At 41.8% G+C, this 24,816-nt stretch overlaps 2 protein-coding genes across 3 annotated transcripts in view; both read right to left on the reverse strand.

The window, feature by feature from the left end:
- The window catches only part of LOC116586455 (protocadherin alpha-C2), a 183,647-nt gene extending 159,566 nt beyond the window's left edge, over nt 1-24,081 (reverse strand). Inside the window, exons 1-2 of one of the 2 annotated variants that reach the window (XM_032336464.1) lie at nt 20,582-24,081; nt 14,971-15,053 (exon numbers count right to left, since the gene is read on the reverse strand). In XM_032336464.1, coding sequence (XP_032192355.1) covers nt 15,027-15,053; nt 20,582-22,975 — 2,421 coding nt within the window. In that variant the 5' untranslated portion in view covers nt 22,976-24,081 and the 3' untranslated portion in view covers nt 14,971-15,026. Of the gene's footprint in view, nt 1-14,970; nt 15,054-20,581 lie in introns of those variants that run through there. The other variant, XM_032336461.1, reaches the window with a different exon arrangement.
- Nucleotides 12,450-14,961, reverse strand: LOC116586456 (protocadherin alpha-3-like). The gene is given in 2 exon segments (XM_032336465.1): nt 12,450-12,571; nt 12,573-14,961. Coding segments are annotated over 2 exon segments (2,472 nt in total). The 5' UTR covers nt 14,949-14,961; the 3' UTR covers nt 12,450-12,475.
- Nucleotides 24,082-24,816: the final 735 nt, after the last annotated feature.

Genomic DNA, 24,816 nt, shown 5'->3' on the forward strand with positions numbered 1-24,816 from the left:
ACCTCCTCCAGGACTGAGTAGTGGACCTGGCCGCTCCCGGCCTTCCAGATTGTGAGGAGTAGAAGAGAGAGCAGCAGGCGCCGGGAACCTGGACTTCTCTGGGAATATACCATCGCAAATACGCTGCAATTTTCAAATGTCTATTGTACTACAACAAGGATAGCTTTTGGAAACCTAATTCCCAATTTACTATAATTTTTTATTTGCTCACCTTTTCAGCTTCAGCAGCCCAGTAAAACACGGAGTAGCCTTTTCCTTTCTAAGGAAAATAAACTCACCGTTCCCTTTATTGGGGGAAAAAAAAAAAAAAGTCAACCACCAAACTTGCGGTTTCCAGCGCCATCATGTGGATGAAAGGGTGAGTTTTTACTTTATTATGCTTTATTTGCCTTAGATTTGTTAAATATTTCCCAATTACGATGACTTTTAGGTGTTCTTTATTTTCCTTATCTCTAATTTAAACGCATCGTTAAGACTATAATAAAGAATATCTGCTTTCATTAAAATATTGCAAAATCAATACTACTTTAGTCGTGCCACACCAGTCTTTACTAGAGTAATTTGTATTGGTCTATTCCATTTAGGGAGTGGTTTTCTATAATTCCTAATTAAAATTAAAGGTTTTAGTTTTTCATTTATTTCCATATTTAAATATATCTTATTAAATTTCTTGAGTGTTTTCTATTATTTTGATGGGATGTTTGTGCACTACTATGTTATTCATGAAACAATTTTATACTCCTATTTGCAGCACTTAATATTGGCTTTTTGTTGATGTTATCTTTAAAGTAACAAACTATTTGAATAGCGTTCTTGTGTGAGTTACTGTTTTCAAGTCTGATATTCAAATTGCTAAAAAATTCATTTAATTTCTCCCTATATCACCTACTTTTAATGTTGACTAAAAAGTCGTATGTGGAGATCTAAATTTTCTAAAGGCCAAAATCATAGTAAAAACACTTTTGGTCAGTATCTTGACACCACTTTTCAAATAGAGGCATCTAGGCAGCATTTCTTCAACTATTGATAAATCACAGTTCATATAAACTGTGAAAGTACATATCTTTGTTTTAATGCAGCAAATCAAAATACCAATGTTTTCCTGTAGATAGAGTACTCCATGAAATGTTTGAGTTCGAGTAAAAATTAAAACATTGAGAATAAATTACATTACTAACTGCACTATGTTAATTTCATCTCTTTTAAATCATCCATTTGATTTACTGCATGATACCACTTAGACTTACTTATAAATATGACCAGAAGAAAATGTCCCAAAAGAAAATGTCACCAATTTTTTCCACTGACAAAAAAATTTAACCTTCTGCTTGTGTATATACTACCTGGAACTCCTTAAATATTAAAAAATCCTCCTTACTTATGAAGACATTGGAGATCAATAATTCTATTACTTGACACCTTTACATGTAAAGCATAAACCCCAAATATATTCCTTAATTTTGGTTTAAGTTGCATGAGAGACTTTAAGTATTATTTTTGTGTCAATTTATAAAACAAATGTGGAAAATGGTAATATAAAGATATCGAGAAGATAAATAAGAAATTACTAGAAAATACAAAATCATTTGAAATACTTTTGCTTCCCAGTATTCAAAGTAAGCAAGAATTAGAATAATTTTACTGGATTCATTTCTTATATAATATTTAACATTCCTTTAGTTTTTCAAAGATTCTTACTCTCGCTACTAATATGACTTTCTCCTTAGGACTCAGATTACCCAAACACCAAGGAATCTGAACACTAATCAATTTTCCAGATTACTTAACTGTTACTGATAATGATAATTTGAAAACATTTTAATATACAACAGCTAAAAAAACAAAAATAATAATAAGTGTGTTGAAAATATCATTAGTTATGGTTTATTTATCTTCTATTATGGAACCATGACTGATATGAAACTCCAAAACCATACTATAAATAAATTTATTTTTGAAAAAAGCAAATGTCAAGTATTTAACAGCCAAACTGACAGTATGATGTTAACTATGTATGCATGGTGATTTATAGAATATTTTCAGTATATATTTCAACATTTTGAAAATATACACAATGGGAAAAATGGCATCAACAGTATCACAGACTTGCTCATTTGTAATTTTTTTCATGTAAATATATAGATATTTCAAGAGAAAACAAGACTTTTGTCATTTGACCCATCTTCACATCTGTTAGATATTAAGTTTTTGAATTGCCATTTGCATTAGTCTTTTTTTTTAAGATTTTATTTATTTATTTGACAGAGATCACAAGTAGGCTGAGAGGCAGGCAGAGAGAGAGAGGAGGAAGCAGGCTCCCTGCTGAGCAGACAGCCCAATGTGAGGCTCGATCCCAGGACCTTGGGATCATGACCAGAGCCTAAGGCAGAGGCTTTAACCCACTGAGCCACCCCGGTGCCCCTGCATTAGTCTTTCAATGCTCAACTGTTCCGGGGGAGGTTGAGTTCTCAATAATTAAAGACTCTCTTGTCTTAATTCCACAGACATCTCCATAGGTAGTGAAAATTGTTTAAATCTTCTTCCAAACCATTCTTTCAATCAAATATTATAGATTACCTTATTAACTGATCTTTTCACTTGCTAGTTTCTTTATAACTTTAAAACTTTGTTACAGAAATTAAACTCCTTCCTTGACTATGAATTTAGGTTAAGAAAATCAGATAGAGTTTTGAGGCATCTCTACTTAATACAATGGGAAGTATTCCAAGACGAAGCTATGCTACAAAATTTAACTTTGCACTGGAATCTAGATGCCCTTCAAAACTCTTCAAAACAACCTTCAAAACAAAACTCTTCAAAACCTTCATAACAAAAATTACCTACAAAACTCCAGAATAAAATTTTAATAAGCTATATTTCTCCCTTATCTGTAAAATTTTACATACTTCTACCACATTGCCCAGAGACTACAGGTGAAGTTGCATCTTATAAGGATTTATAAATAATTTATGCAGCTGTGTCAAATTTGACCAAAAAATTAATTATAAAAATTATCCTATGAAAGCATATTTGTGCATATGGTATATATCTTTATATTACTTTTTAATGGTTCATCATTCCTATAAAATATTGTGCTAAAATATTTATATTTTAGGGACACCTGTGTGGCTCAGTTGGTTAAGCAGCTGCTTTTGGCTCAGGTCATGATCCCAGTGTCCTGGGATCGAGTCCCACATCGAGCTCCTTGCTCCGCAGGGAGCCTGCTTCTCCCTCTGACTCTGCCTGCCTCTCTGCCTGCCTGTGCTCACTCTCTCTCTCTCTCTGACAAATAAATAAATAAAATCTTAAAAATAAATAAATAAAATAAAATAAAATATTTATATTTTATATGTATTCTAGGGAGAAAAATCTGAGAGTAATTTCAAAGAACCTCTAAGTGAAAAAGTAAAGTACATTAAGTATAATATTTACTCACAGTTCTATTGCCTTTCTAACTGCCAAATAGACTCATTTAAAAGTAGAAAGACACAAGAGAGCTAAAATTTAAAACTTTTGATTCTATTATCTGTATTCACATTAAAATCCGTGTAGCCTCAAGCAACTTTTTTGTCTCGGACACAATTTATTCATCATTTAATTGAGAGAAACTATGCTCTTTTAGGTCATATTCAGTTTTAAAATCCAAAATCAAGCAAGTAGAAACTTGCTGAGGTGTAAGATTCTTATAGCATTAGCCAGTGTCCAAGGTGGAAAAGAAGAAAGCAGGGTAATTAAACAGTAATAAAATTCAATAAGCTTGATTCTTGTGATTTAGTGGTGAGGAAGAAGAAACAAAGTTTCAAATAAGGTACAAAATTTCTGTTCTATTAACTTTATTTCAAATACTACATAATAGAACCGGGAAGTGAGTGGGAAAGAAAAAATGTTCAGAAGATTTGTAATGACAGACATCATTATAGGAGATAAAAAAAGAAAAAGAAATAAAATACTTATTTTAATTAAAACTTTTCCATAAATGCCCTAAATCCGTATTTGTGAGATATTTATTTATGTTATCCATCTTTTAAGAAAAATAATGACACCTACAACAACTATAACTTCTCAAGCACAATATCCAAAACTCACTACAAAACTATCAGGCTTACCGAGCAAGAGGATCATGAGAAAAAAATATCACAGTGATCCGATAGAGCACAAATAATCTATGATTACTGTATTGAAATAAACACATACTAAAATAAGGAATTTTACCAGAAAACTGAAATCTATTTTCAAAAGGAAAACTACAATTCTAAAGCTAAAAAATTTCACAATTGAAGTTTAGAGTCCATTGATGATTTTAATAGGAGATTGAAGTAAGAAGAGAAAAGTGCTAAATTAGAAGATTAGTCAGAACAAATGTCCAGCATGTAATGAGACCAAAAATTATCTTTAAGAAACAGAAAGGGGCATAGAAGATAGGAGAGATATGGTGATAATATTTTACACACATATCCCTTGAGTTACGAAAGAAGAGGATAAAAAACATGATGCAGAAGTAATACTTGAAGGCAGAATGTTGAAATTTTTTCTGCACTGATGAAAGACACAAAGCCACATATTCAAGATGGTTTGAATCCTGCAAACAAGATAAAATCAAAGAAAACTAAAACAGCATATAATAAAGCCACTGAAAATAAAAAACTAAGAAAAGTATAAAAAGCAGCTGGAGGAAAATAAGAAGAGAACACACCTGAACAATAAACTTGACAGCAATTTATTTCAAGAGTGGCATTCATTTCAGGGATATCACCTTAAAAGTGCTCAGAAAAAAAATCACTTTTAACTCAGAATTTGGTACTCAGCAACATTATTTTTCAAAAGTGATGATGAAATAAGCATCGTTCTGATATAGAAAAAGTTAGAGAATGCTTAACCACCAGTAAAACAAACATTAAAGAATTTCTTCAGGAGAAAAATTATCCCAGATGAACTAACTGTACAAAACATGATAATTACATAATGTGTATGTAGAACAAATGTATAACTGAGAGGCATAATACCAAACAAAAGTGGAAGCAGGCAAATGGAATTATTATTCAAGGTCCTACCATTGTCTGAAGCGGTAAAAGGATTAATTTAATTTAAATTTTAACAAGTTATTAGTGCTATTTTAAAGTCCAGAAAATCAATAAAGAAATTAGTAAAAGGGGCGCCTGGATGAAGCCTCTGCCTTCAGCTCAGGTCATGATCCCAGAGTCCTGGGATCAAGCCCGGCACCTGGCTCTCTGCTCGGCAGCAGGCCTGCTTCTCTCTCTCTTTGACTACCTTTCTGGCTACTTGTGATCTGTCTGTCAAATAAATAAATAAAATCCCACCAAAAAATTTCTTAAAAAAAAGAAATTAGTAAAGAATATACTGTATGATTGAAAAGATAATAGAGAAAACGAGTAATTAAAATATACTACTCCAGATAAAGATAATAAAGAAAGAGAAGTAGAAAGGAAATTTTAGGGATTATTTTAAACTATGCCAATCATAATTAATTATTCATCCTGAGCGTTTTTTAATTAGGAAGAAATTGATAGAATACAAAAAAATAAAACTTTAGATTAAAAATCAAAATTAATAAAGGGTATTTAAAACTAACCTTTGAAAGGGAATCTCCATTTGCTGGCTGCAGATCCTCTCTGTCGTTAGAGTCAGGTACACTGGGACTGAAGGCCATGAGGTCGGTCTTGGGCGCGCCCTCCCCAGAGCACACCCTCTGCCGCCTCTGCTGCGAGTACGACCAGCTCCCCACCGCGCTGGAGCACACGAGCGTGGGCTTCCCAGGCCCGCACGCGCCCTCCCTGGGCGGAGCCGAGCACCGCAGCGCCGTGTACAGCAGCAGCGTGAGCACCAGCAGGCTGGACACCGCGCAGATGGCGACGATCAGGTACACGTTGACGTCCACCAGCGCCGTCTCGGCGCCAGCGGCGCCCGCCAACACCCGCGACGACGCCTTTGGCGCCTGGCCGCTCTCCACCAGCGACAGCAGCACGGTGGCCGTGGCCGTCAGCGCCGGCTCGCCGTGGTCCTTGACCAGCACCAGCAGGCGCTGGCGCGGCAGGTCCGCCTCGTCCAGGGGGCGCGTCGTGCTGATCTCGCCCGTGTACAGCGCCACGCGGAACGGGCTGCGCGCGCCCCCCGCCGCCGACTGCAGCTCGAACGACAACCACGCGTTGTAGCCGGAATCCGCGTCCACCGCGCGCACCTTCGCCACCACGTGGCCCGCGCCCACCGACCGCGACACCAGCTCGCTCAGCGCGCCGCCCCCGCCGCCCGCGCCGGGCCGCGGCAGCAGCGCGGGCGCGTTGTCGTTCTCGTCCAGCACGAACACCTGCAGCGTCACGTTGCTGCCCAGCGGAGGCACGCCCGCGTCGCGCGCGCTCACTTGGAACTGCAGCAGCTCCAGCTCCTCGTGGTCCAGCGGCTGCAGCGCATACACCTTGCCGCTCTCCGCGTGCACCGACACGTAGCTCGACAGCGCGCGCTCGCCCACGCGCCGCTCCACCAGCGAGTAGGACACCCGCGCGTTCTCCTGCGCGTCCGCGTCCCGCGCCGACACCGTGAAGATGTGGCAGCCGGGCGGGTTGTTCTCCTTCACGAACACCGTGTACTCGGGCTGCGCGAACACCGGCGCGTTGTCGTTCACGTCCGCCACTTCCACGGACATGCTGGCGGTGGCGGAGAGCGGAGGCGATCCCCCGTCCCTTGCGGTCACCACCAGCTCATAGTTGGACACGCTCTCGCGATCCAAGGCACTGTCCAGCACCAGCGAATAGTAGTTCTTGAAGGTGGACACCAGCTTGAAGGGAACGTGGGGCGACAGGGTGCAGGTCACCTGCCCATTGAGACCGGAGTCTCGGTCAGACACACTGATCAGGGCGATGACGGTGCCTAATGGAGCGTCTTCTCTGATTGGGAGCGACAGGGACTTGAATTCCATTAGTGGGACATTGTCATTGGTGTCCTCAACTTCTACCATAACAGTACAATGGCCAGAGAGTGGGGGTTGTCCTTTATCAACACCCTCTACAAGAATTTCATAGGATTTGCTCTCTTCAAAATCGATAGATCCCTTTACCATAATTTCTCCAGTAATTGGATCTATGCGAAACTTGGTTTCCACATTTGGTAAAATATCAGTTGAGAATGAATAAATAATGTCCGCATTCGAGCCTTCATCTAAATCTGAGGCGTTAAGTTTCATTACCGACGTTCCATTGGGAACATTTTCTGGTAATTTCACCGCATAGAGTGTTCTGTCGAAAGCTGGGGCGTTGTCATTTGCGTCCAGCACTTTGATGAGTAACTGAACGGAGCCGGTCAGCTCAGGTTTCCCGCCGTCAGTGGCTGTGAGAACTAAAAAAATCTCCGGAGCTGCTTCCCTGTCTAAAGATTTCCTTAACAGTAGCCCGAGACGTTTCACCCGCTCCTCATCTGACGGTTTTTCCAGCGAGAAATACTCGTTGGGGCTCAGTGTGTAGGTCAGCATAGCGTTAGCCCGGATATCTGCATCGGCTGCGCCCTCTAGTGGAACCCGAGAGTCAACAGGCCTGGATTCTGCCATAAATAGATTCTTTTGCGTTCCAGGGAACACAGGCGGATTATCATTAATATCCTTCACTTCCACCTCCACATGGAAAACCTGCAGCGGCCTGTCCACGATCACCTCCAGATGGATGCTACACTCCAGACTCCGCCCGCACAGCTCCTCCCGATCGATCCGAGAATTCACAAACAAAATGCCATTCTGTAGATTTACCTCCAGAAGGTCCCCGTGGCCTTTGGACGCCACCCGGAACAGGCGTGGCACCAGCTCCGCCAGCTCCAGCCCCAAATCCTGGGCGATGCGGCCCACGAAGGTGCCGTGTTTGGCCTCCTCCAGGACTGAGTAGTGAACCTGGCCACTCCCTGCTTTCCAGGCTGCGAGGAACAGAAGAGAGAGCAGCAGACGCCGGGATTCCTGGCTGCTTCCCCAGGAAAACTCCATCTCCAGCCCGCAGTGCTTTGTTTTTATTAAGGGATCTTGTTTCAAAATCAAGACAAATCTAACTGTTCAGTCCAATACCGCTGTATCCTCCATTTCTCAGCATCTGGATGGTGGATACAGCTTCTTCTTAAGAGCAGAAGGGATTTTTTTCTTTCGCTGTCAGGTCGATTTTATGGTACAGAGCGACATCATGTGGCTCCAAACCGTAAGTAATGGATTCTGATACCGGTGTTTTTTGAGATTTTATTTATTTATTTGACAGAGAGAAACAGAGAGGGAATACAAGCAGGGGAAGGGGGAGAAAGAGAAGCAGGCTTCTTGCTGAGCAGGGAGACCGATGTGGGACTCGATCCTAAGACGCTGGGATCATGACCTGAGCCAAAGGCAGACGCTTAAGGACTGAGCCTTCTGGGCGCCCCTCACCCCTAGTCTTTTTCTTTCAGCCATTCCGCATACTTTAGAAACACATTTTATACTATTACGCTCCACGGGTTGTACGGTTGATTGACTGTGATCCTTAGTTTCACCACGGGGGCAGCTTTTACTTCAGTGGAAATCCTTTTTTCTGCAAAGGTTTTAAGTATTTATAGAGACCTAGTTGTAGTTGACACACACTTTGTAAACATAGAATTGTTAAGTGTTGATTATGAAAATTCTCGACAGAGTTTGTGTGTTCCTGAGGATGGGGGAAAGTAGTTATTAATGATGACAAAGTCTTCCTCTTTGGATTTCATATTGGTGGCGTTGAAGACTTCAGCGAATCCTCTGATCTAGGTAACCTCCAATGCCAAGTCATTGAAAGAGAACTTTAAAAATGTTCGGACATTTTAAAATGTACTTAAAGAGGAAGAAAAATCACCAGCATTTAACTGAAAGTCATTAATTCATCTAAGGGCTGAAAGTTCAAGGAGCATTATAAAGGAAGTAGGATGTTGTGGTATATAATTGGTATGGGAAACTATTGCAAGTGATTTTATTAAAAAATACATTCACTTCCAAGCAAGATTGGGTATTCTCTTAGATTTATAAATTCTGTCTCTTAAATTTGTAAATCCTGTTCTCCAGTATCTAAGATGCATAAACTTCTGTGCTCATGTATTTTAGCCAAAGTGGATCATTTCCTGCTTCAAATATTATTTTTCACTTAAAAAAACACTCATTTCAGCCTCTAAGTACTATCCATCATTTCCAAATGCTTCACAAAGCAATTTCCCCTATTATATAACCATTTTTAAAATTTACTGACCTCTTCACAAAATGAAGACTTTCATGAATAACCCAATTAAGCAGATACTTTTACTTTCTTTTATATACTGTAGCATACAGATGGAATCATTTGGGTAATTTATTACATTAATATCTCTTTTGTAGGCATTTAGGTATGTCTGTCTAATGACATGGATGTAATGTAAAAAATACAAAGGTCCAAATAACTGGAAACTTCTTTTATAAAATAGAAACTTTTATTTTTTATATAGACTTTATTTAACTGATAGAGAGAGAGAGAGAGTTCAGAAGCAGGGGGAAGGACAGAGGGAGAGGGAGAAGCATGCTTCCTACTGAGTAGGGAGCCCAACTCTGGTGCTCCATCCCAGGATCCTGAGATCATGACCTGAGCCAAAGGCAGAGACTTAACTCACTAAGCCACCCAGGTACCCCAAAATATGAACTTTTAAAGAGCATACTTGTGTCTTCTTAGTTTAAGAGCTCAGAATACAAACCTAGTATTTGCTGAATATTTACCTATAGAATGGTTTGGTTCTCTTCAATTGTCTAATAAAATGCATTAAATTAAGGTGGTCACAAAGCTGGTTAGGAAAATATTATGTCTCAGCAGCAACCGCTACAAAAATACTTTACTTGGACATTGCCCTAATTAAGATATATTTCAATTTTCATATCGAAAACCTGGACTTTAGCTTAGTTTTCATATTGGTTCTTGGTAGTCATAATCTTAGACACATCCTGAATTTTAATACTCAATGAAGAATTCTGAATCAGTGGAGCAGAATATATTTTCCTGACATAAGGAAACTTAACATAAATGGACATGATGGTAAATATTTTCAAACTCTCTTTGCCTCTTACATTCATTCATAAACCTCTTTCCCTCATGGTTGATTAGAACAAAAAGATCAATCTACTGGAAATAGCTTCATATTTCCACTTTACGAAGAGCCACACTCATACATATAAAAACATCTTTTCTGAATTAAAACATAAATCAGAGTAATTTCTCTGTTTGAGGACCCAAAATGTAGATTTGTACAGAATGATCATAAATGTCAAACATACTGGAAGAAACCGAAAATGACTCCCTGTCCACTTACTTTCTTTTGAAAATAACTAAATGCATAGATGAGGAATGCAACAAAATATAAAGGATATTTATGTGAGAACTATTAGTACTCCTCTGGTGTAGCAGCAATTTATCTCTAAAGAGAAAAGCTCAAAAGTCTTTAAAGTATCTTATTAATAGAGAATCTTGTTAGACAAGAATTGGAAGAATAGAGCTCAATTTGAAGACTGAAGTCCCACATCCTGGGAGAGAAGAACTTTGGATGACCCTATTAATTTCAACAGGATGAAAACCAGGCCAAATGAAATAATATGTGAACTCAGGTGGGACAGGCTGTGGCTAATACTTGATGGACAGGGGTCAACAAAGAACAGTGACAGGAAATGAAATGAAAACAGGAAAAAAGAGAATCATCTCTCTCTTGTATATGTTAGCCTCACCCACAATGTCACTGAGTATTAACCAGATTTCAGCAAGGAAGCTTGTACAGGAGGTAGGAAGTTGTAGTTCAATTTATGTAAAATGTTCCATATAATTGTATACACTGGAACCCAATGGACTCTCAGAAGAAATATTCTATTTTTATCTTTCATGATTGAGAAATAATCACTTGTTTTCTAGTCTCTTATATAGCCAAGATTCAGTTTCCAGTGGCAAGGAAACTTGAATGGAAGACCATCTATTTGGAGAAATTATCAAATGCCAAATAGGGAAATGGCTACAAAATAATCTCATTTTGTTTTATTTGGTTCCAGTTATTTGGAGTTTTATGTAGTATATAACACACATTAATGGACAGGCTGGTATTCAGAGGAAAACACTCAGGAGTAATAACATTAACTTATTAGAGTTTTCGAACATTAGCATACTTAATACTGCTTGCGAAATAGGTTAATGATTAATAAGTTTGCTATAGAATAGTCTTTTTTAAGATTTATTTTTTTATCTTAGAGAGAGAGCATAGGGTGGGGGCAGAGGCAGAGGGTGACACAGTCTTAAAAAGAATCCCCACTGGTGCAACTGGGAGGCTCAGTGGGTTAAGCCTCAGGGTCCTGTGATCAAACCCCTCCTCTGGCTCTCTGCTCAGCAGGGAGCCTGCTTCCCCCTCCCCCTCTGCCTGCCTCTGCCTACTTGTGATCTCTCTCCCTGTCAAATAAATAAATTAAAAATCTTTTTTAAAAAATAGACTCCCCACTGAGGGCGGAGCCCCAGGAGGGGCTAAGTCTCAGGACATTAAGACCAGGACCTGACCTGAAACTGAGTCAGATGCTTAACCGACTGTGATACCCAAGCTCCCCTAATAGTTTCTAAATTAAATATAGAGTAGTATTCTCAACAAATTGTTCTGATGGAAATCAATTCTTAACAAAATTAATAACCTTTTGAAAAGAATATTTTGTAAATGATGATGTAGGGAAGAAAGTATAAAATTTCACTTCCTATTGATTCTTTCAATGCTTACTAGTAAAAGCAGTGAGAACCTTAAGATGTACAAAGATATGATTCTAAAGCAATAAAATTATTTTTATGGAGTGTTGTGTATGTGGTTTTCTTTACCCAATTGGAAAACTAGCAACAACACAACGTATTACCAAATGTGAGCACAAGAACTAAAATGAATCATGTTCAAGTAGAAAGAAAGAACAAAGACTCCACATAAATGAGAGAGTAAAAAAGGCTTCAGGGAGACAACAAGCTTAATAAACTAATATTTGGAACTGAAGATGTAAAGAACAATCAGGAAGTGGTGAGATTTATGGTAAACTCATAAAATGAGCCAGTGACATTTGGACTAACACATGTAAGAAAGAATTCCAAATGAATTCCAAATGAAGCACTGAGCAAGGATTAGTACACCACAATTGGAGTCAAATATTCTGAACAGTACAATTCATCAAGGAAAATATATTTGGCTTCTATCCATTCATTATCAGTAAAATAATCCCACTACTGCACCTACTAACAACAACCACTACTACTACAATGACAAAAACAAGTATGGTTCTCATTACTTAACTGCTGATTCAGTTCAAAAACATTAGTCAAAGGAAATTCAAACATTTTAACCGCAAAATCCTTGAAAACCAATTACCAAAACATGTTTCAAAAAGAGTAAAAACATTGAGGAATAATAAACAAGGTCATTTTCAAAGGATTTTAAAAACTACTCACCTTAGCAGAAATATCACCGTCCACATTCAGCTGCTCTTCTCTATCCCCGCCAATGGGACCAGGTGGAAGGCTGGGACTGAAGGCCATGAGGTCGGTCTTGGGCGCGCCCTCCCCAGAGCACACCCTCTGCCGCCTCTGCTGCGAGTACGACCAGCTCCCCACCGCGCTGGAGCACACGAGCGTGGGCTTCCCAGGCCCGCACGCGCCCTCCCTGGGCGGAGCCGAGCACCGCAGCGCCGTGTACAGCAGCAGCGTGAGCACCAGCAGGCTGGACACCGCGCAGATGGCGACGATCAGGTACACGTTGACGTCCACCAGCGCCGTCTCGGCGCCAGCGGCGCCCGCCAACACCCGCGACGACGCCTTTGGCGCCTGGCCGCTCTCCACCAGCGACAGCAGCACGGTGGCCGTGGCCGTCAGCGCCGGCTCGCCGTGGTCCTTGACCAGCACCAGCAGGCGCTGGCGCGGCGGGTCCGCCTCGTCCAGGGGGCGCGTCGTGCTGATCTCGCCCGTGTACAGCGCCACGCGGAACGGGCTGCGCGCGCCCGCCGCCGCCGGCTGCAGCTCGAACGACAGCCACGCGTTGTAGCCGGAATCCGCGTCCACCGCGCGCACCTTCGCCACCACGTGGCCCGCGCCCACCGACCGCGACACCAGCTCGCTCAGCGCGCCGCCCCCGCCGCCCGCGCCGGGCCGCGGCAGCAGCGCGGGCGCGTTGTCGTTCTCGTCCAGCACGAACACCTGCAGCGTCACGTTGCTGCCCAGCGGAGGCACGCCCGCGTCGCGCGCGCTCACTTGGAACTGCAGCAGCTCCAGCTCCTCGTGGTCCAGCGGCTGCAGCGCGTACACCTTGCCGCTCTCCGCGTGCACCGACACGTAGCTCGACAGCGCGCGCTCGCCCACGCGCCGCTCCACCAGCGAGTAGGACACCCGCGCGTTCTCCTGCGCGTCCGCGTCCCGCGCCGACACCGTGAAGATGTGGCAGCCGGGCGGGTTGTTCTCCTTCACGAACACCGTGTACTCGGGCTGCGCGAACGCCGGCGCGTTGTCGTTCACGTCCGCCACTTCCACGGACATGCTGGCGGTGGCGGAGAGCGAAGGCGATCCCCCGTCCCGTGCTGTTACCACCAGCTCATAGTTGGACACACTCTCGCGATCCAAGGCGCTGTCCAGCACCAGCGAATAGTAGTTCTTGAAGGTGGACACCAGCTTGAAAGGAACATGGGGTGACAGGGTGCAGGTCAACTGCCCGTTGGCACCAGAGTCGCGGTCAGACACACTTATTAAGGCAAGGACCGTGCCGAGGGGAGTATCTTCTAATACGGGTAATGACAGTGATTTGATAACCAACTCAGGTACATTATCATTGACGTCCAAAATTTCCACCAGAACCGTGCAGTGACCTGCCATTGGGGGATTTCCTTTATCTGTCGCGTCTACCTGGATTTCATATAACTTAGTTTCCTCGAAATCTATATTATCTTTTACACTGATGTATCCACTAACTGGGTCTAAGTGGAATTTTGAAAGAGTATCTGCTGACATGTCTGTATTGAAAGAATATACAATGTCCTTATTTACTCCTTCATCCAAATCAGAGGCGTTAACAATCACTGCTAGGGTACCGTTTGGTGCATTTTCGAATAAACTGACTTTGTAGACAGACCTCTCAAACTCTGGAGCGTTGTCATTTACATCTAGAATGGTGATCTTCACTTGAGTAGTGCCAGTGAGCTCTGGTTTCCCACCATCAACTGCCGTTATTAGTAAGTGATGTTCAGGAGTGTCCTCGCGATTTAAAACTTTTTTCAACACGAGTCCAAGGGATTTAATATTCGCATCGTTTCTTTTAATATCCAAGGTAAAATAATCATTAGAGTTTAGACTGTAGGTCAACAGAGAATTGGCTCCAATATCTGCATCTGATGCGCCCTCTAGCGGAATCCGAGAACCAGGCAGCCGGGATTCGTAAATAAATAATTTTTTTACGGCCGTTGGAAAAACCGGCTGGTTGTCGTTAATGTCCTTCACTTCCACCTCTACATGGAAAACCTGCAGCGGCCTGTCCACGATCACCTCCAGGTGGATGCTACACTCCAGACTCCGCCCGCACAGCTCCTCCCGATCGATCCGAGAATTCACAAACAAAATGCCATTCTGTAGATTTACCTCCAGAAGGTCCCCGTGGCCTTTGGACGCCACCCGGAACAGGCGTGGCACCAGCTCCGCCAGCTCCAGCCCCAAATCCTGGGCGATGCGGCCCACGAAGGTGCCGTGTTTGGCCTCCTCCAGGACTGAGTAATGAACCTGGCCGCTCCCAGTCTCCCAGATTGTAAGGAGCAGAAGCGAAAGCAGTAATTGCCGGGCTCCTGAACCTTCTTCTCTCCATGAAAACACCGTTGCAAGCCTTTCCCAAATATTGCGTCGTTCTTGCCTCGATCCAAACTTCAGAAAAGAATTTGAGTTCCTCATTTTTTTTTTTTTAAATAACCTTACCATGCCCGTATTTCAGAGATGGTGAGGAAAAGCAGCACCAGAGTACACAACGCATGCGGCATTTCTTTTGTGGTGAAATACCTAGTGGTGGACAGCGACATCATGTGGCTAAATGGGTAAGTATTAAATAAATGTACTTAACCTTCTCCGTATACTTGTCTCATCTTTTCCAAAATTTCTACTTTAGTTGTAATTCTCTTCAAGCACTTATCAAATTCTTTATATTTATAAAAATACATCCTTACAGCTTTCATACTAATTCATCACTTCCAAATATTCCAATCCATGACATAGTAAAATACAGTAGAATGATTAACATTATAACAGTAGTGACATATTCCCCATGTGACAAGCATGGTGTTCTAATGGGGTTATCCCATTAAATTCTTCTTTTTTTAAGTTTTTTTTTTTGACAGTAAGAGAGATCACAAGTATGCAGAGAAGCAGGCAGAGAGAGGGGGAAGCAGGCTTCCCTCGAGCAGGGAGCCCAGTGTGGGGATCTATCCCAGGACCCTGAGATCATGACCTGAGTGGAAGGCAGAGCCTCAACACACTGAGCCACCCAGGCACTTCCCATTAAATTCCTTTTTAATTCCATTAAATTCTCACAACAACTCTCCAAGACAGGTATTGATACAATTCACTTTTTACAAACAAGAAAGTGAAAACACATACCGGTAAGTAACTTAAAAATATTAACTAGTGATATTAGGGTGGGATCTCAATCTGATTCAAGACCCTAACTTTTACCACTTGGCCGAAAGTCTACATTTTATGGAAAAATTAGGGCCACCTGGGTGATTCAGTTGGTTAAGCGTGTGCCTTTTGCACAGGTTGTGATTCCGGGTTAGGGTCGTAGGTTCCAGTCGCTGCTCAGCAGGGAGTCTGCTTCTCCCTCTGCCCCTCCCCCTGCTCGTGCTCTGTCTCTTGCTTTCTCTCTCTCTCAAATAAATAAATAAAATCTTTAAAAAAAAAAAGAATTCCTGAAAGATGATTTAAAAAATTCAGGCCTTTGATACTCGTGCCCACCAAAACATTAATACACTGAAATTATGTGTATATAGGGATGCCTGGCTGGCTCAGTTGGTGTAGCATGTGACTCTTAATCTCAGGGTATGAGTTCAAGCCCTACATTGGGTGTGGATCATAACAACAACAAAATGTATGTGTATATACATATCCATATATACATAAATGTTCACTTCTACATTATTATGGCAATTATTAATTTACCAAATTTATTTACTTATTTATTATGGATAAAGGACTCTTGTATCCTTTATCAAGTGATTATACCCTTGCTGTCGGTCTTAAATGTTATTTTATAAGGATGCCAAAGGTTAATTTTTTACAGTGCAGTTCTTTTATAAATTTGGTTTACTATATGACAATACTGTGTGATTTAAATATTTGTTACATTCATGACACCAAGTCAGACTATATTTGTTTTTTAAATTTCCTCATCATTTATACATTTCAACTTACCTGCTTATCCTAAAATATTCACTGTATGAAATAATTATGTTTTTAATGATCTCCACTCCAGATGAATTTTTGGATCCCAGTTTCTTAAAAAGTTGTCATTGGGAAGTATTGATAACTTAACGGATCAGTAGAGAAAAATAACATTGGAACATAATTCACCATTCAATATCTGAAAAATGAGGCAATGTAATATTCTAAAGATCTCTGTGAATTCAGCAAGCAGCCTAAGTTTGCCGAATATTTGAAAGTTGACCAGAGAAAATTCATGGGCAGAAGTTGAACGTAGAGAGGTAAGAGGATGTCCAAAGTTTTGCTTATAGTCAGAGCTTCTTGAAATAAAACCAAATATATGATTTAAATATTAGGAGATAAGTTTTCATACCAATTTTTTCCCCCATGCACTGAATGAAAGCATGCCGGGATTGCAACTTACTTGCATTTTATCATTCACATTTAGAATAGAATAAGTCATCAATTAGCACTTAAATGGATAAATGAGTATTTTTTTAAGATTTTATTTATTTATTTGACAGACAGAGATCACAAGCAGACAGAGAGGCAGGCAGAGAGAGAGGGGAAGAAACAGGCTCCCCGCTGAGCAGAGAGCCCGATGAGAGGGATGCAGGGCTTGATCCCAGGACCCTGGGATCATGACCTGAGCCGAAGGCAGCGGCTTAACCACTGAGCCACCCAGGCACCCTGATAAATGAGTATTTTAAACTTTCTCAAGTAACATAAGAGGTAAGTTACATTAATAATATTTGTTAATATCAAACATATAATTTCTAATTGATTCTATTGTACTAGTTCATGAAGAAGAACTAAGTAAACATTTAAGAATTATTTTGGAAAAGCATGAATCAAGGTAATAATTATAGAGACCTGTATGCCAGTTAGTGCCTTGAAGAATCTTGAAAAGTAATATCTAGTTTTAAAATGAGATACAGAATTAAAATTTTAAAACATCATGGACTCCATGGGACACCTGGGTGGCTCAGTCAGTTAAGTGTCTGCCTTTAGCTGAGGTTTTGATCCCAGATTCCTGGGATCAAGTCCCGCATCTGGCTCCTTGCTCGGCTGGGAGCCTGCTTCTCCCTCTGCCTGTTTCTCCCTCTGCTTGTGCTCTCTCTCTCTCTCTCTGATAAATAAATAAAATCTTTTAAAAAATAAAAATAAATTTAAAGACATCATGGACTCCATATTAATGGAATATCTCTGACAACTTCTTATAATATTATACATTTCATGACATTTGAGAGTACAGTAATTGCAAAGTAGAATGACACAGGCAATTTATGATAGAGTAGACTCCATAATGATTATTAGGCAATGAAAGTAATACTAAAGGACACATGAGTTTAGAAGACTGAGTCACTATGTAGATAAAGTATCAGTGAATAAAATCTACTCTTGCTTAGATATCTCCCTAGGTAACTTACTTTAAAAGTATAAATAAGGAATAAGAAACCAATAAGAATTTAAGTGACAGATTGTGACTCTTGGAGATCTGAGTATACTTGGATATAGTTCTAACAGCTTACCATTTACCTGTACTACAAACATAGAGACCAAACTTCTAGTAGTACAGAGTTCAGTGATCATTTATGTTTTCTGCATACAAGCTTCAAAGGTGGTGAGTAGCTATGACACTGTAGGTAGGATGACTCCTCCCAAGAAAGAGCTTCTTACTTATTTGCCCAAGTCACTTTTCCCCCTGTTTAGCCTCAGATAAACTTTTCTGATTCCCAGCCTCAGATAAACTTTTCTGATTCCCTAAACTTTGAGGCTTATTAACTGTTAGGAGCTAAGAAGTTTTCTGTAGAAATGGATTGTCCTTTAAAGAATTCCCCACCTAACTTATCAAATCCTTTAAAAGCAGATCTCAGATGAAAATGAATATATGGCCTATCTTTTGAATGGCTAAGGCCAGATCACTTAGTGGAAGTTATTTCTACAATTCAATTTCTACACTTCAATACCCACTCACATACATACAGGGAAAAGACAGCAAATAACTAAGAACAAAATAGAAGACAGTTTTAGACTATCATTTCACTGTCTAAGACATTTTCTTTTGAAGTTTCAAAATTCTTTTCCAAGTGTAACATTTACTTGTCAAGTTTACATTTTAATGACACAACACATGAGTTTCCAATTAAAATGTAGTCTATCAATATCAGTCTTCACCTTTTGGGAAAACTCCAACTTCCTTAGTTATATGGATGCTGCCAGGAGAAAGTGAGTGATCTCACACTTGTGGAAAATGCTATCCCAGGCATAGAGTATGGTGCCAGAGGCAGGTAGTCATTCTCTACACAGTGGGAGGCCTGCATACATTAACCTAATGATACAGATACTGGGAAGGATGACTGAGCAACCCACTAGCATAACAACGAGTACTCACCACTTTGGGGGGGAAAAAAGTCCCACCACCTGGCCACGCCACAATGTAATTTTTTTAATGTTAAGATTTTTTTAATGTTAAAATATTTTAGTGTGCCTGGATGACTCTGTCTGTTGAGTGTCCAACTCCTAATTTCAGCTCAAGTCATGATCTCAGGATTGTTAAGATCTAGCCCCTCACTGGGCTCTGCGCTGGGTATAGAGCCCTCTTAAGATTCTCTCTCTCTCTCTTTTGGGCACCTGGGTGGCTCAGCTGGTTAAGCAACTGCCTAAGGCTTGAGTCATGAACCTGGAGTTCCAGGATCAAGTCCCACATCAAGTCCCACATCAGGCTTCCTACATGGCAGGGAGTCTGTTTTTCCCTCTGACCTGTCCCTTCTCATGCTCTCGCTCTCATTCTCTCTCTCTCAGACAAATAAATAAATAATCTTTTATTTTTTTAAAGATTTTATTTATTTATTTATTTGACACAGAGAGAGAGATAACAAGTAGGCAGAGAGGCAGGCAGAGATAGAGAGAGGGAAGCAGGCTCTCTGCTGAGCAGAGAGCCAGATGTGGGGCTCCATCCCAGGACCCTGAGATCAGGACCTGAGCCAAGGCAGAGGCTTTAACCCACTGAGCCACCCAGGCGCCCCTAAATAATCTTTTTTTAAAAAGATTCTCCCTTTCTTTACCTCTGCCCCTCCCCACTCAGCTGCACATACTCTCTCTCTCAAAAAAAAATATATATATATTTTTTTTTAACAAAACTGAAAGAGAATTCTTTTCTTTTTTTCTAAAGATTTTATTTGTTTGTTTGTTTATTTGAGAGAGAGAGAGAGAGAGAGAGTGCCTGCTGGGGGTGGGGTAGGAAGAGCAAAGCGAGAGGGTCAAGCAGATTTCTCACTGATTGCAGAACCCTTCACTGGGCTGGATCCCACTACCCCGAGATCATGACCTGAGCTGAAATTGAGTCAGGCACCCAACAGATAGAGCCACAGATCATGATTAACCCACTGAGGCACCCAGGTGCTCCAGAGAGGGTATTCTATTCTCAATGAACTCTCTATTGTGCCTTAAAACTCTATGGATTTTGCAAGTGTGAAATTTTTATCCCAAATAACAGGTTATTTTACTACTGAAAGACATATTTATTATTAGCAGTTATTCCTAATTGATGTCATGTATTCTAATGATCTATGATAGGTAATTTCAGAAGTCCTGGCATTAAAAGATCCATTCAGGCTGCTTTCAAAAGCAAGGAAAGAAAACCTAACTTATTACCTGTTGCACAAACAGATAAAGACAAATGAATTACTGATCAAAAAATTAATTCAGAAAATGTCCAGCTAAATAATATACACCTATTCTAAATAACATACAGCTATTCATATTCTAACAGCATGGATGGTTGATGTAAATTGGAAATATGCATTTTATATATTCATTCTCTTTAAAATTTTTCCAATTATGATTTTTTTTTAATTTTGAGAAAAGTATTTACAGGAAATAAGTTTTCAAAATTAGCTGAATTGTTTTTCAGTCCTTCAAAGTCCAATTATTCATGAACAGATTTAATTATGAAAAAAACAAAATGTGAAAAAAAACATTTAAGTAAATTGTTTTCAATGAAGAAATTAACCTCTCAAGCCATATATTGCACAACAGGATAATGATAAAAAAAAATAAGGACAAAGCTATGAATCAAAATAATAAGAATCATAAATAAAGGAAATAGAGCAATTCTGGAATCCAGGGGAAAGACTCACCTTTCCTAAGTGTTCTGATTCGGAGGGTTGTTGTCTTTCTTCTGCGGAGCCTGGAACTTGAGGTAGGCTGGGGCTGAAAGCCATGAGGTCGGTCTTGGGAGCGCCCTCCCCAGAGCACACCCTCTGCCGCCTCTGCTGCGAGTACGACCAGCTCCCCACCGCGCTGGAGCACACGAGCGTGGGCTTCCCAGGCCCGCACGCGCCCTCCCTGGGCGGAGCCGAGCACCGCAGCGCCGTGTACAGCAGCAGCGTGAGCACCAGCAGGCTGGACACCGCGCAGATGGCGACGATCAGGTACACGTTGACGTCCACCAGCGCCGTCTCGGCGCCAGCGGCGCCAACCAACACCCGCGACGACGCCTTTGGCGCCTGGCCGCTCTCCACCAGCGACAGCAGCACGGTGGCCGTGGCCGTCAGCGCCGGCTCGCCGTGGTCCTTGACCAGCACCAGCAGGCGCTGGCGCGGCGGGTCCGCCTCGTCCAGGGGGCGCGTCGTGCTGATCTCGCCCGTGTACAGCGCCACGCGGAACGGGCTGCGCGCGCCCGCCGCCGCCGGCTGCAGCTCGAACGACAGCCACGCGTTGTAGCCGGAATCCGCGTCCACCGCGCGCACCTTCGCCACCACGTGGCCCGCGCCCACCGACCGCGACACCAGCTCGCTCAGCGCGCCGCCCCCGCCGCCCGCGCCGGGCCGCGGCAGCAGCGCGGGCGCGTTGTCGTTCTCGTCCAGCACGAACACCTGCAGCGTCACGTTGCTGCCCAGCGGAGGCACGCCCGCGTCGCGCGCGCTCACTTGGAACTGCAGCAGCTCCAGCTCCTCGTGGTCCAGCGGCTGCAGCGCGTACACCTTGCCGCTCTCCGCGTGCACCGACACGTAGCTCGACAGCGCGCGCTCGCCCACGCGCCGCTCCACCAGCGAGTAGGACACCCGCGCGTTCTCCTGCGCGTCCGCGTCCCGCGCCGACACCGTGAAGATGTGGCAGCCGGGCGGGTTGTTCTCCTTCACGAACACCGTGTACTCGGGCTGCGCGAACGCTGGCGCGTTGTCGTTCACGTCCGCCACTTCCACGGACACGCTGGCGGTGGCGGAGAGCGGAGGCGATCCTCCGTCCCTTGCGGTCACCACCAGCTCATAGTTGGACACGCTCTCGCGATCCAAGGCGCTGTCCAGCACCAGCGAATAGTAGTTCTTGAAGGTGGACACCAGCTTGAATGGGATAGGAGGCATCACAGAGCAGGTCACCTGCCCATAGACACCAGAGTCACGGTCGGACACGGAGACAAAGGCGATGACGGTGCCTAGTGGAGAGTCCTCTCTGACCGGCAAAGAAAGAGGTGTGATTGCCAGTTGTGGAGCATTGTCATTTACATCCAGCACTTTCACTAAAACTTTGCAGTGATTCGACATTGGAGGATTTCCTTTATCAACTGCTTTTACCTGAATTTCATAGGATTTCGTTTCTTCATAATCCAGTCTACCAATTAGTCTAATTTCTCCTGAGCTGGAATCAATTTTGAAGTTTTTTTGAATGTTTAGAGGAACATCACTGCCAAAGGAAAAAACAATTTCGCCATTTACACCTTCATCGGCATCAGAGGCATTTAATGTAGTCACTAATGTTCCATTTGCTGTACTCTCTAATAAATGGACTCTGTACCCAGCCTGGGCAAACAATGGGGCATTATCATTAACATCCAGCACTGTGATCAGCAGCTGAACTGTACCTTCAAGCTCTGGCTTGCCCCCATCAGTGGCTGTCAATAATAAATGAAGTTCTGGTGTTTCTTCTCTATCCAAAGACTTCCTCAATTCAAGTGAAAGTGACTTACTGAGTTCATCACCTGCCTGTACATCCAAAGAGAAATAATCACTGGGGCTGAGGGTGTATGTTAGAAGAGCGTTGGTACCAATGTCTTCATCAGCAGCGCCCTCTATCGGGAAACGTGAATCCACCAGTCTAGATTCAGGAATAAAAAACCTTTGTTCTCTTGCTCTGAAAACCGGTGGGTTATCATTAATGTCCTTCACCTCCACCTCCACATGGAAAACCTGCAGCGGCTTATCCACGATCACCTCCAGGTGGATGCTGCACTCCAGATTCTGCCCGCACAGCACTTCCCGGTCGATCCGAGAATTCACAAACAAAATGCCATTCTGCAGATTTACCTCCAAAAGGTCCCCGTGGCCTTTGGACGCCACCCGGAACAGGCGTGGCACCAGCTCCGCCAGCTCCAGCCCCAAATCCTGGGCGATGCGGCCCACGAAGGTGCCGTGTTTGGCCTCCTCCGGGACCGAATAGTGGACCTGACCACTCCCAGTCTTCCAGGCTGCGAGGAGCAGAACGCAGAGCAGCAAACGCAGGGTTCCCTTGCCTTCTTGCCTGGGAAACAGCATCGCAAAACCACTACAAATTTGGTACCTCTCACTCACTTCAAAGTCATACTCTCTTTACTTTATATCTCGAATAATATATTTCCCGGCCGTTTTTGTCTTCTCTCAGACTGTGACAAAATGGAGCTTTCCTCTTTAGTTTTTGATGACAAGACTTTGTGGTATATAGCGACATCATGTGGCTAATGGTGTGGATTTTAGATTCATTCATTGATTTCCAAATGTCTATATATTCATTTGCAATTTACTCAATGCAATCATTTTCAATTATGTCTTTTAAAGAGTGATACAGTTCAAATCTCATTTATTCTTAAAATGAAGCAAATTCAGAATTTGGAACTTTTAAAAATACCAGTAAATTTAGACAATACTGTTAATATTTTAATGTGCAAGGTACTTTAATGTGGTATAAATTTCCTTTTGTGCATTTTATTACTATGAAGAATACATAGAATAAAAGCTAACCACAATTTACTGGCATCCAAATATTTCAAACATAAAACTGTTGAATCAAATATACTTTGTTTTCTACAGTTAAACACTTATTTTACCTTTTATATATTTAACCAAATACTATATAGTTATCAAGCTTTAATGTTGAAAACTAAAATCTTTAAATATAATTTCAGCCATATTATAATGTTTCATCCTCTTTATTTTTATAAAAATTGTTCAGTTTGAAGATATCCTCAATATTAGAAAAATGTCATTTACAATGACCAGGTGACAATTAATTGAAACAAAACAATAGTAAATCATGGATTACATGGTTGTGATTATGAAAATAAAAGGCTACATAATACTATCCTCAAAGGAAAAATAAATAGGAATATAATGCCTGTAAAATTTGTTATCAGAGCTGTTAAAATAACAGTTAAAGTTAAGCTAGTATAAACTCACATTAGACTGTGATAACCTTAAGATATTAAATACAATGTCCATGGTAACTACAGAGCAAATAGCTATAGAATCTGAATAGATCTAGCATGCCTGGGTGGCCTAGTCAGATAAGCTAAGACCATGATTTCATGGGTAGTAGCGTGGAGCCTACATCAGGCTCCTACATTCAGCTGGGAGTCTGCTTGAAGGTTCTCTTCCTCTCTCCCTCCCCCCCCACTCATGCATACACACTCTTTCTAAAGTAAATAAGTCTTGTTTTTAAAATCTGAGTCGACCTATAACTAGTAAGGTCAATGAATCAGTAATTTTTTTAAATCTCCTGACAAAGAAAAGTTCTTGGCCCCATGTCTTTACTGGTGAAATTGACCAAACATTTAAAGAAGAAATAATAATGATCCTTCTCAAACTTCTCCACATAAACAAAGAGGAAAGCACACTGTCATTCTATGAGGCCAGCATTACCCTGATACCAAAGTCAGAGAAAGACACTACAAGAAAATAATACTCAGATCAATATCCCTTATGAACAGTGATGCTAAGATCCTCAAAAAATATATATCAGAAAAGGGAGTTCAGCCACATGTTAAAAGAATTAGGCACCATGAGCAAGTAGGATTTATTCCTGCAATGTAAGGATGGCTCAATCTACATAAATCAATCAATGTAATACACCACACTAACAGAATGGAAGAAAAAAAAACACATGATCATCTCAATAGATGCAGAAAAGGCATTTGACAAAATTAAGCACTGCTTTTTTAAAAAAGATTTTATTTATTTATTTGACAGAGAGAGATCACAAGTAGGCAGAGAGGCAGGCAGAGAGATGGGGGAAGCAGGCTCCCCACTGAGCAGAGAACCCGACGTAGGGCTCCATAACAGGAACCGAGACCAGGACCCAAGCTGAAGGCAGAGGCTTAACCTACTGTGCTACCCAGGCACCC

Source organism: Mustela erminea, chromosome 3, assembly GCF_009829155.1.
Source record: "Mustela erminea isolate mMusErm1 chromosome 3, mMusErm1.Pri, whole genome shotgun sequence".
Lineage (NCBI taxonomy): Eukaryota > Metazoa > Chordata > Mammalia > Carnivora > Mustelidae > Mustela > Mustela erminea.